The sequence below is a fragment of the Typopeltis vanoorti genome, chromosome 20, assembly GCF_054136105.1.
Source record: "Typopeltis vanoorti isolate ZY-2024b chromosome 20, IOZ_Tvanoo_1.0, whole genome shotgun sequence".
NCBI classification, from domain to species: Eukaryota; Metazoa; Arthropoda; class Arachnida; order Uropygi; family Thelyphonidae; genus Typopeltis; species Typopeltis vanoorti.
The window spans coordinates 71225720-71241767 of NC_143568.1; the positions used below are offsets into that span (position 1 = coordinate 71225720).

The following is a 16048-nucleotide window of genomic DNA, read 5'->3' on the forward strand; positions in this document are numbered from 1 at the left end:
AGGAAAATTACTTAGTGCATTTGTTAGCTGCTTGAATGACAGGAATTCAGCTGTTAGAAAAAGCTATGCCACTGCTGTAGGACATATTGTAAAGGTAATAACCCTGAAAAGTATTCTTTTGTTAAATAATTGTTTTGTAGTTTTCTAAGTCTCAGCTGATAGATGAAAGCAACTTTAGACCAGATTCACAGTTTGATTTGTTCTTTGTTTGGTCAATATTCCTCTCTTGGAACACAAAGAATCGGCCAAATAAATGAATTCCTAGAGACACTTAGACATAGAAAAAACAATATTTGAACACAAACCTTATTATTAAACTACATAACAAAAATATCTAGATATGAAACTTACAGATCATCCTCACTGGGTTTCAAAAGTGATAAAAGCCACATGACAGAGGGATACAGTGTAGTAGATATAGAGTTGATACATATATATAATAAAAAAAGTTATTGTTTATAATTAATAAAATTCAGACTTTACGAAATCTTTTAAGGAAACATGGTCATTCTGGTTCAAGTTAGAGTGCTTTCTTTCCTGTCGATACACTCTTCTCTATCTTTGACCAAGTTTAATATCTTTACACTTTCCCTCCCAGGTGTTTACCAGGTTCCTTGTGATTGTCAACATGAATTGTCACCTCTCATACTTTGGACAAATAGGATGTTCTTTTGAGAAGAGACTGCATCAATCCTACATCTTCTTTTAAAAAAAAACAAAAGTCTGATCAAGCACATCACAGAATTGACAAAAGAGACACAGATCTTCTGATCAGAGGTCCATCTTTTACATACATGCCATTTTAAATATGAGTGTTTATTCAAAAAGAGTATCACAGCTATACTACAATTCCCTAATTTGAACTGGAATGACTGTTTCCTTACCAAAAATGTGGTGATGTCTATCTCAATTGTATACAGTAGCAGTTTCTTCATATAGACACACACACACTTAGTCATAAATACTGTTACAACTTGAACAGCGCATAAACCTTTAATCTATCAGTAAATTACTTACAGCTTTCAGCAATAACAACCAACATGTATAATGTGCATATACCAGCATTTAATGTTCAAAAGTCCCCTTTTTCACCTTCATGCATGCCCAATAGGCTATATATCGATGGTGGCACATATCGGCTATATATCGATGGTGGCACATATCGGCTATATATCGACGGTGGCACATATCGGCTATATATCGACGGTGGCACATATCGGCTATATATCGACGGTGGCACATATCGGCTATATATCGACGGTGGCACATATCGGCTATACTTCCATTGACTGTTATATACACATAACAGTCAATGGAAATGCTGCCACTGCTCACTCCATATTCACCTTCAGGTTAGGATGTCAATTCTTGCAGGCTACTCTGTCAAGCTCCAACCATAATTTAAAGTCCAGTGCATTCAGATCGGGACTTCCAGATGGCCAATCAGATGGTGATATGTGGTCAGGCAGATTTTCCCCCAAGGTGGTCCTCGCCTTGTGTGCTGGGACTGAGTCCTGCTGGAAACAGGACTCATCCCCTACCATGAAACAACTTTGGCAAAGATTTTGACTCCTTTCTCACAGAAATGCAACTTGGAATATCCCCTTGATTCATCACCCCTCACCAAAGAACAGGTTGATGCAGAGTAATGACCTCTCTGAATCCTGGGTGCTATGGCATGTGCTGTTTGACTATCTGGGACATATACTCAATCGTTTTGGAAGTGACTCTTCAATAGTGAAAATCTGCTCATCTGTGTCTAGTTGTTCGTGTACTGGAGAAGTGCCTTTGATTTTATCACCCTCTGCTGCATAAGTTCTGGTGTTAGGAAGTGTCCAGTAGAACGACGATAGGCTCTCACCTCAGGTCATCAGTTAGTACACATGAGATCATTCTTTGTGAAACGTTCATCTCTCCTAACTTCACTTTCTGCGTTCTCAAGAATTATGACAGAAGCATACCTTCACAGCCCTCACCAACTGTTGCATCTTAATGTGCCATGGTCAACCTGTTCTTAGGCAGTCAGATACGTCTTCTGTATTGTTACAGTGGTGAACAGTCCAACACACAAGCATCTTACTGATCTGAATGTTTTTAGCATGTTGAAAAAACAGGTGGCTGCATTCCTGACTTGGAAGTGCTATTACAGCTACATGGTTCTCATAATCTCCCCACTGCAGTTAACCCATATAGCTAGACAACTTTCTTTCTACTGATAAACAAACGAATGAAAACTGTGCACAGCACCATTAACAGAACCTGTCTCATGCAATTCTGTGGGCAATGCAGGGGTATGTGGAAGTCATAACAGCATTTATGGCAATACTTAGACAAGTAACCATACACAGTAGGTATCCACTTACTATGACTTCTACAGTATTTTTTTTTAATTACATTTATTTATTATTTTTTTTTACTTTTGAATGCATTAAAACAAAATCATGATCATAATAATCCTCTTAACAGCTATTTCTGTGGCACAGGACTCCCCCCCCCCCCCCCTCCAAGAAACAGATGCAATTTCATACTGCCCGTTAGTGACATGTATGTACTTTGGAGCATGTGCTGAACCAGCAGATGTTACACCACAAAATAAATATTAATCAGAAATATGCACTTAATATATTTTTTGACTCCCACCAAACTTTTGAGCCAATTTTTTATGTAATACTTTGAGATTTGTTTGTTTTTTCTAGGTATTATTATTATTATTATTATCATCATCATAACACTAATTGTCGATATAGACCATATTGATTTGTTCCAGCCTCATTATCCATCTAATATCCTCTTCCAGTTGGTTTATTTTTTATTATTTGTTTGGGATATCGGGTGTTGACCAGTCTATTCAATTTCATTTGTAATTGTTTAGTTTTTCTTCTATTTTTGATTTTATTTTTAATATTTTAAAATATCTTAATTCTTTTTATTGTCTAATAATGTGTATTTTGCAGTTCTTCTCGTGAATCTCATTACACTTGTTTTTATTCTTTAGTTGTCTTGTTTGTTTATTGGCAAAATTTCACTACATATAATAATGTGGGTACTGCTAAATTATTGTATATTTGCAAGCATGTTTCTTTTTGTACGAAATTTGGATTGAATGTTCTATTTTTCAGTCCTATTATCTGTAAAAATTTTGAAGGTTTTAATTTTGTCTTTTTCTCCTTCAACCGATAATAATTCACATTCAAGATAACTGAAAGTATTTGTGTTCTATTATTTTAACCAGGGTCAAAGCTGTATAACTGAGAGGAGACCTCCACATAGCCTTTAAAGGAATGTGGAGAACCAGCCAGGGCTTCTGACCTTATGTCCAATCCTCACCTTCTCGTGATGCACCCTGTTAGGTATCTACCTGGATACTGAACGAATAAGGATGGGCTGGCAATTTGGGATTTAGCCAACCAAATTGTATTCTTATTGGCTTAAACCACAATATTAAATGATGGTACAACATGATAGAATTTCATGCTGGCTGGGGCGGTGCCCAGTTAAACAAGGCCCCCATTGTTTTCACCAGGGCGAACAGCGAAAAGTCAGCTACTGGAAAAAATCCTAAAACTCACCCCAACTCAATATCACCAAAGTTAAAGATTGATACTATCAACATTAGAAGACTGAATGGCAAAAAAATGGAGCTAGCTGAGGAATTAGATAAGTACCAGATCGACATAATAGGGGTGACTGAAACAAAAAAGACAAAAACTGGTGAGCTCTTTCTGAGCAATAAATACAAAATGTTATATTCAGGCAATCACAATCAAGGAAAAAGAAGGCATAGCCATAGTATTCAACACAAAATGCGAGGCTAGTCTTCTTGAATAGCAGGCAGTGTCAAGTACAGTGATGTGGACAAATATGAGAATGGGGAACTGGACAATGAGACTTATTTGTGCCTATGGTCCCACAGAAGGTTCTACTAAGGTAGAAGTGGAGGAATTTTTTGATGCTTTAGAAAAAGCAACTGACACAATGAAAAAGGAAAAGTTGGTGCTTGTTAGGGATCTAAATAGCAGAGTAGGAAATGATTGTCAGACATACAAAAATATTTTAGGAATGTTTGGAGAAAATAGCAAAGCTAATAATAATGGCAAATACTTGTTGGATTTCTGCTCGGGACATGGACTATTTATTACTAACACCATGTTCCAACATAAAAATGTGCAGAAAATTCACATGGAGAGAAGAGGCAAGGAATAAGATAAGTCTCATTGACTATATTATTGTTGATAGTGATGTTTTCTCTCTGGTGCAGGACACTAGAGTGTACAGAGGATTTGAAATTGGAAGTGATCACCATTTAGTCTTAAGCAGGATAAAATTGAATTTCATATTTCAATTTTATCGTGAAAAAGTTGAGCAGCTTTTAGATGTGAACTATAGACTAAAATATACAAACATTATTCAAGAAAAATGAAAGAGTTTGAGAACAGGAATCAGACCTTGGAGATTCAGTGGCAAGCTCTAAAGAAAACATTGATTGATTTTTCCAGAGAGGCATATGGTGAGGTTGTCTGCTAGGATAGAAAAATACAGGAAGTTAAAGAGGCATTGAAGGAAAAGAAGAAAGCTTATCAAAAGTTCCTGGCAAATAAGTCAGCTTTTGCTCTTAGAGAATACAGAGACAAATGTAAGAAAGCTAAACACTGTGTAAAAGTAGCTAAACAAAAGTCATGGGAGGACTTTGGCAAGAACATAGAAAATAAATATCAAGAAGGTAGCAAAATATTCTGGAGGTTGTTGAAGAAGCTCAGAAATGGAGGAAAGAGTGCTGTAAAAGGAATTAGAGATGATAAAGGTGATATGAAAACTGGAGAAAAAGATATCCTTGAAGTATGGAGTAATTACTTCGAAAAATTGCTAAATGAAACAAGCAGTGATAGCACAGTGGTAAAAAACACTCAACAGGCATACAGTCAGGAATACATATCCATACCTGAAGTGGAAAAAGCCATCAAAGGCTTGAAATTGGAAAGGCAGCAGGAGTAGATGATATTCGACCCAGAAATGCTGAAGTATGGAGATATAAAAGTTTTACAGTGGCTACACTGCATAGTTCAGAGGACCTGGACAGAAGGATGAATTCCAAATGATTGGAGTAGAGCACTCATAGTACCCATATATATAAAGCGAAATAAAATTGATTGTGAAAATTACAGAGGTATTTCTCTACTGAGTGTTCCTGTTAAGATTTATGCGAGTATACTTGAGAAGGATTGTGGAAGAGAAGCTTGGTGAGGAACAAGCTGGATTCAGGCCAAATAGAGGCTGTCAGTATCAGATATTCACTTTACAACAAATGGTTGAAAAGTCATGGGAATATAACAAAGATCTGTATTTAAGTTTTGTAGATCTGGAAAAAGCATGACAAAATGCCAAGAGAGAAGCTATTCAATACGCTACAGTTATATGGTGTCAGTGGATCATTATGTCAAGCATTACTTAGTCTTTATTTGAGTTGTGAATCTGCAGTTAGGATTGAAGAAAGTACAGGAAGAAGGTTTAATGTTAAATCTGGTGTGAGACAAGGCTGTACATTATCTCGTGTGTTATTCATCATCTATATGGATCATATTATGATGGAAAGTAGTATTAAACCTGATATCAAAATTGGAAATGTTAATGTCAGCTCCTTCCTTTATATGGATGATGTTAAACTTCTAAATAAATCCGCTACAAGTCTGCAAGATTCGCTGACTAAATTGAATAACTGTTGTGATAGATATGAAGGTCAGCAATAACAAGACAAAGATAATGAAAATAGGCAGAAGCATTGAAAATATCAGCTGCATTGTGAATGGAGAACCTATAGAACATTGTGCCTAAATAACTAAAACATTTTAGCTATTTAGGCACAATTTTTAGTGAAGATGGTAAATTAAATATGGAAATAGAGAACAGAATCAACAAAGCTGGTAGGAAGTCAACTGAATAAATTTATATGGAATAAGAGAGAAATTAGCCAAAACATTAAATTAGCTATATACAAGACAGTGTTCAAACCAATTTGAATTTATGGATCTGAGAGCTAGGTCAGAAGTAAAACACTTGACCAAAAATTAGAGACTGCAGATATGAGAGTTCTGAGAAAGATTAGGAGCGTGAACAGATGGCATCAATGGCAATATCATATTAAAAACGAAGATATTAGGAAAGAACTTGACATTGTCAGCATCCAGGAATGCGTTAGCAGAGCTAATCTCAGGTGGTATGGTCACTTAAACCAAATGGGCGAGGAAAGATTAGCCAAACAAGTGTTCTCTCTGCCAGGTTGGCAGGAAAAAGACCCAGAGGAAGACTATGATAAAGGTGGATTGATACGGTAAAAAGTGCCTTTGAAGATAGATATATAAATATAAGATCTGACAAGGTTGTAGCTTTGACAGGTAACAGATTGATTTGGCAGAAAATTGTAGGTAGGAAGTGAGTAATGATGTAAATTTTTCATGTAGTACTATCATATCCTGTACACCCCTTGAGGGTAAATGTCAAGAATTTGATGATGATGATTATTTTAACTATTTTAAATTTGGTTTGGCAGAAAATTGTAGGTAGGAAGTGAGTAATGATGTAAATTTTTCATGTAGTACTATCATATCCTGTACACCCCTTGAGGGTAAATGTCAAGAATTTGATGATGATGATTATTTTAACTATTTTACTTCTAACTGGAGTTTGTCTTAGTTTTAGTTTTATCTATGGATATTTTTATTCTAAACTGTTCTACTATAATGTTTAAATTATATATAATTTAAATTATATAATTTAATTAAAATTTAAAATATATTGCTCTTTGTAAATTGTCTTCCTTATCTGATATTATTACCTGATCATCTGCAAATAATAGTGTATTTATTTTGTTATTCTGGGAAATTTCTATACCTGTATTCTTTAATGTTCCACTGTGTTAATATTTCATTAATACAAATATTGAAACATGTTGGAGATAGAGGGCATCCCTGTGTTACTCCTTGGTTTATAGATTATTTTTTCAGACATTTTTCATTTATTTTTATTTTATTATCTTTGTATATACACCTAAACCTCTTTTTATGTGAATTTTTTACGCGATTTTTATTCACTTTTAAGTGACCAATCTAAAGTCTAAAATCAGTAAATCAAGGAAATTCTGAGAATTTTGTAGAATTGAATGCTCGTTTCAATTAAGAAAATTCTACATTCTTACGAATTTCATTTATTGGAATTACATAACTGACTGCGCATTTAAAAGCAGTTCTTAGCAGTTTGAATTTGGTGTTGGAGTAGACAAGAGTTACTGCCTTTTTTTTTGCATTTGCATTTGTTAAGTGAAATCAAAATAAAAATTGCATTATAAAATTAATAATTTTGCTAAGAAATAATAAATAGTAAACTATATGTAATTTTCAAACTTTCATTTCATTAACTGAAGATATTAATCCAGCCCTCACATGATGTTGCCGATAACCAAAAAAAAAAAAAGGAAAGCCGTTTCCTTGGATATAAAAATTCAAATTTTAGATCGTCTTCAAACTGGGGAAGGTGCGACGGCTGTGGGTAAGCATTTTGGAGTCCGTGAATCAACTGTCAGATCAATAAAGAAAAATGAAGAGGCTATTAGAAAAGTGGTATGTTCTGGTACTAAATCCAGTGTGAAATTATCATCATACACAAGACATGTTGTTCTAGAAATGGCCAAAAAAGCTTTAATAATGTGGATAGAAGATAATGTACAAAAAAGAATGCCAGTTGATGGAAATTCCATCAAGCAATCAGCATTGAGATTTTATGAACAAATTAAAAAATGCATCCAGATACTTCATCTCAACGATGAAAAAATATGAATTTCATGCAAGCAATGGTTGGCTGGCTAAGTTTATTAAAAGACATACTCTTCATAATATAAAAATTAAAGGTGAAACGGCTTCTGCTGATGAAACAGCTGCTAAAGCATTTCCACAAAAACTTGCTAAAATAATTGAAGATGGATGTTACACTCATGAACAAGTTTGGAATATGGATGAAACCGGCCTTTTCTGGAAAAAAATGCCAAACAGAACTTACGTATCAAAAATGCAAAAAACTGTTGGTGGGTTCAAAGCAGCAAAGGATCCCATAACACTCCTATTTTGTTCGAACGCTTTAAGAGATCGGATGTTTTGTAACTGAAATAGTTTTCTTACACTTGAATAAAGGATTAAACCAGGCATATAATTTCTTGGTATATTTAATTTATGGTATAACCAAGTGGGAAAACATTTTGATTCTTCTAGCATGCATGTATAGAAACTGTAGTATTGCCTTAGTCTCCAGGCTACCTGTATGTCCTAAATTAACTATCCCATTTGATATGTTACATGAGAATTAGTCAGAGAGAAAGGTACAAATCTTCAGTTTTTTGTCTGATCTTTTCCACTGTAATGAGATATATTGTGCAGGCAACATAAAAGTACAGAAGTGAGACATGTAAAACATTCTCTGGGTACGTATTGTGCATAATACTCAGTCAAGAGGTTGCACTTGAACAGTGCAAATAGGCGTATGTTATGGTGAAGTGTGATAACCATTATCATTAGTAAAGGCTTGCAATGCAATATGGAAAGCTCCATGAAAGTGGTTAAGCCAAATAAGGTAATTTAACTGCTTCTTGAAAAGAAACTGCTGAAGTGATTTGCAACAAGACATGAAAAAGTTATGTTAACAGAAATTATCATAAGTCTTGCTTATGGCTGAAATTGGTGGAAATTTACTTACCATATTTTTTCAGTTTCAATCAATCACAGCAGACACCCACTATATTCTAAATTTTCTTCATTGTTTATCAAAAAAGTTTTAAAAATTATAATTCATACATATTTTAAAAATAAAATGTTTGTCATTATTGATATAAAAGAAATAAATGTATGAAATATTAACATTTCGTAAAATATTTTGCAATTCATAAAATTCATTATAAAAAAATTTCCCTCTTTCCTGCAATTATTTAGATTAATCTCTAAAATTTTACTCTTTTACTTCTGTAGAAATGGTGCTTTCTAATATCATTATTCCCATTTTTTAGAATAAACCACAGTTGACTACTATAGCAAACACCATTATAACGAAACTCTTGAACTATCATGTATACACTGCTGTAGTATGAGTTAACGTGTAGCAGTATGGATGAAAGTTCTAAGAGATAATAAAGCACACAATGACTCGGTAGAACAGTACTTGTGCACAGCAGGAGATGGAACGAAGCTTCCCATGTCATAAACTTATATGTGAAAGTTCATTTCAATTTTCCTCTCAGTTGCATTTGCAGTTTTTGCTATGTGACCTCTGAACTTCAAATTCCTATCCACCATAACTCCAAGCCTCATCAGTTTCTTGTAACATAACCCCACCAATATAATGCGCCATTGGAAATCTTATCATGCTAAAGTGCATAACTTTACATTTACTGATATTGAATTTACAGCCATTATCATTTGCCAACATTTCCATCATCATCATCAAATTCTTGACATGTACTCTCAAGGGATGTACAGGATATGATAGTACTACATGAAAAATTTACATCATTACTAACTTTCTATCTACAATTTTCCTCCAAATCAGTCTGTTACTTGTCAAGACTCCAACATTATCAGATTTTATATTTCTATTGTCTAAGGCACTTTGTACCATATCAATCCACCTATATCTTGGTCTTCCTCTTGGTCGTTTTCCTGCAAACCTCGCGGAGAACACTTGCTTTACTAATCTTTCCTCGCCCATTCTGTTTAAATGACCATACCACCTGAGATTAGCTCTGCTAACGCATTCCTGGATGCTAACATTGTCTAGTTCTTTCCTAATATCCTCGTTTTTAATATGATATTGCCATTGATGCCATCTGTTCACACCTCTAATCTTTCTCATTACTCTCATATCTGCGGTCTCTAGTCTTTGGTCAAGTGTTTTACTTCTGACCCAGCTCTCCAATCCATAAGTTAAAACTGATTTGAACACTGTCTTGTATACAGCTAATTTAGTGTTCTGACTAATTTCTCTCTTATTCCATATGAATTTATTCAGTTGACTTCCTACTGTTACATCATTGCTTTTTCTATATTTTACTGATTTATATCTTCCTATTCTATCTTTCAATTGCTAATCTACTTCTTCAGATATCGGGCCTAATATACTTACATCTAGGATTGTTTCTTCTTTGGATACTTGCAAATTTTTATTATGCTGCACCAGCCAGTATCCTATTGCAGAAAAGATCCTTTCTCAGGGAGACAATACTAGCTTCTGAAGCATTCTTACACAATGATTTATTTTAACACGGCCGTATAGATTCAGACTGCGGTCGTGACCTAAATCTATAATTATATACATATTCTAATTCCTTCCCGCCAAAATAGGTTCTATTTTTATAAGTGGTAAATCAGAATCAGGCATGACTCAGGTTTACGTAAATAAAACATGTTTATTGGAATATCAAAGCAAAATGCACTAAAGAAATTCATACATTCAATTTTTGTTTTATTTTTTGTCATGTTGTACCATCATTTTTTATTTTATCAAGCAATACTTAGTCTTTATTTGAGTTGTGAGTCAGCAGTTAGAATTGAAGGAAGTACAGGAAGATGGTTTAATGTTAAATCTGGTGTGAGACAAGGATGTACATTATCCCCTCTGTTATTCATTATCTATATGGATCACATTATGAAGGAATGTGGTATTAAACCTGATATCAAAATTGGAGATGTTAATGTCAGCTCTTTGCTTTATGCGGATGATGTTATACTTCTAAATAAATCCGCTACAAGTCTGCAAGATTCTCTGACTAAATTGAATAGCTGTTGTAATAGATATGGTATGAAGGTCAGCAATAAAAAGACAAAAACAATGAAAATAGGCAGAATCATTGAAAATGTCAACTGTGTTGTGAATGGAGAACCGGTGGAACAAGTAAAACATTTCAGCTACTTAGGCACAATTTTTACTGAAGATGGTAAACTAAATATAGAAATAGACAACAGAATCAGCAAAGCTGGTATCGTGGGAAGTCAATTGAATAAATTCATATGGAATAAGAAAGAAATTAGTCGGAACACTAAACTAGCTGTATACAAGACTGTATTCAAACCAATTTTAACTTATGGATCTGAGAGCTGGGTCAGAAGTAAAACACTTGACCAAAGACTAGAGACCGCAGATATGAGAGTCCTGAGAAAGATTAGAGGCGTGAACAGATGGCATCAATGGCAATATCATATTAAAAATGAGGATATTAGGAAAGAACTTGACATTGTCAGCATCCAGGAATGCGTTAGCAGAGCTAATCTCAGATGGTATGGTCACTTAAATAGAATGGGAGAGGAAAGATTAGCAAAACAAGTGTTCTCTGCCAGGTTGGCAGGAAAACGACCCAGAGGAAGACCAAGATATAGGTGGATTGATACGGTACAAAGTGCCTTAGACGATAGAAATATAAGATCTGATAATGTTGGAGTCTTGACAAGTAACAGACTGATTTGGAGGAAAATTGTAGATAGGAAGTTAGTGATGATGTAATTTTTTCATGTAGTACTGTCATATCCTGTACACCCCTTGAGGGTACATGGCAGGAATTTGATGATGATGATGATGAATTTTTGTTTTAATGCTAAATAGAGAAGCTTGAGTTAAGAGATTAACATACTCTAAATTAAATCAAAGGTTATAAAGCATGTAATACACAGTAACTGGAAAATGGGATAGATTGCAATTGGTATGTTAAGCTAAAATTCCTTCTGCGTGCTATTCATAAGATGACATGACAAACATTCTAATGTTATTCCGTTGTAATAAATCTACATTCCTAACCTCATTATGTTAATTCAATCACATACAACACAAAAGATCTCTTCTAAACAACCCTTTTTATTCTCAAAAGGGGTTTTACTATCTAATTGGGGTCTGTCCACAAAGTTCTTTAGAATAATGTTCATAATTTACATTCACAAATAATTTTCTCTCTTCTAAGGAATTCTAAACACATAATAGAGTAATTCTACTTTGCCGAACTTTTTCCCAACGTGTTTCAGCACCACGTGTATGTCTGGTTACCTCTTGTTTATTGGTTGTCCTTATGCCAGCATAGGGGCAACGCTGTCTTCATAATTACTGCCGATCACGGACTCGATTCTCTGCGTCTCAGGAAACATCTCTATTCCTCTCAATGGGACTTTTCAGCGAGGGCTCGATTCTGCTAGGGCTGGAAATCTCACCTTCAGCTCTGCATGGAATCGTACAGCATTCTCAGGAAAACTCGCAGTTCGACATCATAGCACTGATGCTTCATTCCCCTTACTCGAACCACTGGCTAACTTCCGAACCACAAACCAGGAAAACGATAAGACAAGAGCCCGCCGATACAGCGCTCATTCCCTTATATTCTTCGTTCGAGCACCCCCTTTTTCTGAGTCTCCTTTTGCACACAACTTATATCTTTTCTCCCCTTGGGTTCATCCCTTGCTCTCCCCTTTGCTGTTATGCTCTTGTATTCACGGAATTTGCGTCGACGTACCTTCCGCGTAAGCTCTTGCTGCCAGCATTATGCTGGACATGTGTAGTTGTATACCTTCTATTAATTGTTACTTAATATCTATTTGGTGACTCACAGTCATTCTGTACAGCTTAAGTGAGGCTTAAAATAAGTTAAACTATTCCTGTTTTAAGACATTCATTAATTTGATCTTAATATGATCACAATAGATTAAATACGTGGTACATAAAATTAATGCAAGTTTATACATATGTGAAGAAGTTTCACTTTAATTTCAGCTGATGTTCAGGTATTTCTCTTTATCTGTGTGGTTAGTATGTTAGATTCTGAATTAATGATTTCTTTGCAAGACTTCACTCAGGATCTAACATTACCATACCGGCTTTGTTGATTCTGTTGTCTATTTCCATATTATTTCAGCTACTTGTAATTAAGTAGCTGAAATGTTTTACTTGTTCCACAGGTTCTCCATTCACATCACAGTTGACATTTTCAACGATTCTAAATATTTTGTCTTTCTCTTTTTATTGCTGACCTTCATACCATATCTATTACAACAGTTATTCAATTTAGTCAGGGAATCTTGCAAATTTGTAGTGGATTTATTTAGAAGTATAACATCATCTGCATAAAGCAAAGAGCATACATTAACATCTCCAATTCTGATATCATGTTTAACACCACTTTCCATCATAATGTGATCCATATAGATAATGAATAACAGAGGGGATAATGTACATCCTTGTCTCACACCAGATTTAACATTAAACCATCTCCCTGTACTTTCTTCAATTCTAACTGCTGACTTGCAACTCAAATGAAGACTAAGTATTGCTTGATATAATGCCCATTGACACCATATAACTGTAGCATATTGAATAGCTTCTCTCTTGGCACCTGGTCATATGCCTTTTCCAGATTGACAAAACTTAAATACAGATCTTTGTTATATTCCCATGATTTCTCAACTATTTGTCATGTAAAGTGAAGATCTGATCCTGACAGCCTCTATTTGGCCTGAATCCAGCTTGTTTTCTTCATCAAGCTTTTCTTCCACAATTCTTTTCAACTGTTTCTCAAGTATACTGGCATAAATCTTGCTACCACCACTCAGTAGGGAAATACCTCTGTAATTCTCACATTCAGTTTTATTTCCCTTTTTATATATGGGCACTATTAGAGCTCTACTCCAATCATCGGGAATTCGTCCCTCTGTCTAGGCCTTCTGAACTATGCAGTGCAGCCACTGTAAGACTTTTATTCCACCATACTTCAGCATTTCTGGTTGAATATCATCTACTCTTGCTGCCTTTCCACATTTCAAGCCTTTGATGGCTTTTTACACTTCAAGTATGGATATGTATTCCTGACTGTATGCCTGTTGAGTGTTTTTTACCACTGTGCTATCACTGCTTGTTTCATTTAGCAATTTTTCGAAGTAATTACTCCATACTTCAAGGATATCTTTTTCTCCTGTTTTCATATCACCTTTATCGTCTCTAACTCCTTTCACAGCAATCTTTCCTCCATTTCTAAGCTTCTTCAACAACCTCCAGAATATCTTACCAGCTTCTTACCACCTGTTCTCAAACTCTTTCATTTTTTCTTCAATAAGCTTTGTGTATTTTAGTCTACAGTTCACATCTGAGAGCTGTTCGACTTTTATTTTCTTTAAAACTTTCTTACGTGTTATTCTTTTCAATATGAAATTCAATTTTATCCTGCTCAAGACTAAATAGTGATCTCTTCCAATTTCAAATCATCTGTACACTCTAATGTCCTCTCTTCTCTCCATGTGAATTTGTGCACATTTTTCTGTTGGAACATGTTGTTAGCAATAACCAGTCCATGTCCTGAGCAGAAATCCAACAGATATTTGCCATTATTATTAGCTTTGCTCTTTTCTCCAAATTTTCCCAAAATATTTTTGTATGTCTGACAATCATTTCCTACTCTGCTATTTAGATCCCCAACAAGAACCAACGTTTCCTTTTTCATTGTGTCAGTTTCTTTCTTTAAAGCATCAAAAAATTCCTCCACTTCTGTGGAACCATAGGCACATATAAGTCTCATTGTCCGATTCCCCATTCTGATATTTGCTCACATCACTCTACTTGAGTCTGCCTGCCATTCAAGAAGATTAGCCTCATATTTTGTGTTGAATACTATGGCTACTCCTTTTCCTTGGTTGTCATTGCCTGAATATAACATTTTGTATTTATTGCTCACAAAGAGCTCACCAGTTTTTGTCTTTTTTGTTTCAGTCACCCCTATTATGTTGATCTGGTACTTATCTAATTTCTCAGCTAGCTCTGTTTCTTTGCCATTCAGGCTTCTTATGTTGATAATACTGATTTTTAACTCTGGTGATATTGAGTTGGGGTGTGCTTTCAGATTTGTTCCAGTAGCTGACTTTTCGTTGTTCGAACATTTCCAGCCTATCCAAATCATTCTAAGCATGAAATATCATTAGCATCAAGGACTCTTGTCCTCCCTATCTTTGCATCATCAGCAAACAGATGAACACTTCCTGTCAGATCCTTCCCAATATCATTAATGTATATAATAACAACAATGGTCTAAGCACTGATCCCTGTGGTACACCACTACTCACCTTAAATTTGGCAAATTCACACCCACCATATACCACTTTTTGATGCCTATCTATTACCAATCCACTTATTCAAGTCAGGAGTTTATATTCCAATCCCATATTCTCCATTTTAGGAAACAATCTTTGATGTGGTATTCCATTCAAATGCCTTAGCAAAATCAAACAGTATCATTTCATATCCAGTGGAGTCATGATATTGATATAAAATATGAGCAAATTGCTAAAACATGACCCTCCTTTAGTAAACTGATGCTGTTCCTTGCAAAGTATGGCTTGTCTGTCAACCCATTTCTATTTATTTTTCTGTATTCCATTACTTACCAACTTCTCTAAAATCTTCATTACAGCTCCAGAGGTCAGACACACATGTAACTATCACACATTTCCAATTCTGCAGAATCTTTCCTAATCTGAACCTCAAATACAGACATCAATTGTGTATCCAATGGAGCAATAAAATTGATATAAAATAAGAGCAAATTGCTAAAACATGACCCTCTTTTAATAAACCAATGCTGTTTCTTGCAAAGTGTGATTTGTCTGTCAACCCATTTCTGTATGTTATTTCTTACCAACTTCTCTAAAAATCTTCAACTGCTTCAGAAATGCTGATAGGTTGGCAGTCAGACACACATGGAAGTTTCACACATTTCCAATTCTGTGGAATATTTCCTGAACTGAACCTCAAATACAAACATCAAGAGCCTTGCCAGTTTGACTGACCATTACTTGAGCATATGTGCTGATATCCCATTTTTCCCTATTGCTGAATTCTGATCCAGATTATACAACAGTTGTAGGACCTCCTATACCTGGTTGATTGATCTCATTGAGCACTCATTATTCGAATTATCTCATCTGCTTCTGACACAAGGGTACCATCTTAATTCACTAAAGTTATTCTTCCACATTCTTTTTTTTCTTGCAGCATG

The 16048-nt window shown here is 35.0% G+C and overlaps 1 protein-coding gene across 1 annotated transcript in view; it reads left to right on the top strand.

The window, feature by feature from the left end:
- The window catches only part of LOC150095553 (proteasome adapter and scaffold protein ECM29), a 691438-nt gene that overhangs the window by 563217 nt on the left and 112173 nt on the right, over positions 1-16048 (top strand). The window contains exon 36 of the mRNA XM_090409825.1: positions 3-94. Coding sequence (XP_090265951.1) covers positions 3-94 — 92 coding nt within the window. The remainder of the gene's footprint in view (positions 1-2; positions 95-16048) is intronic.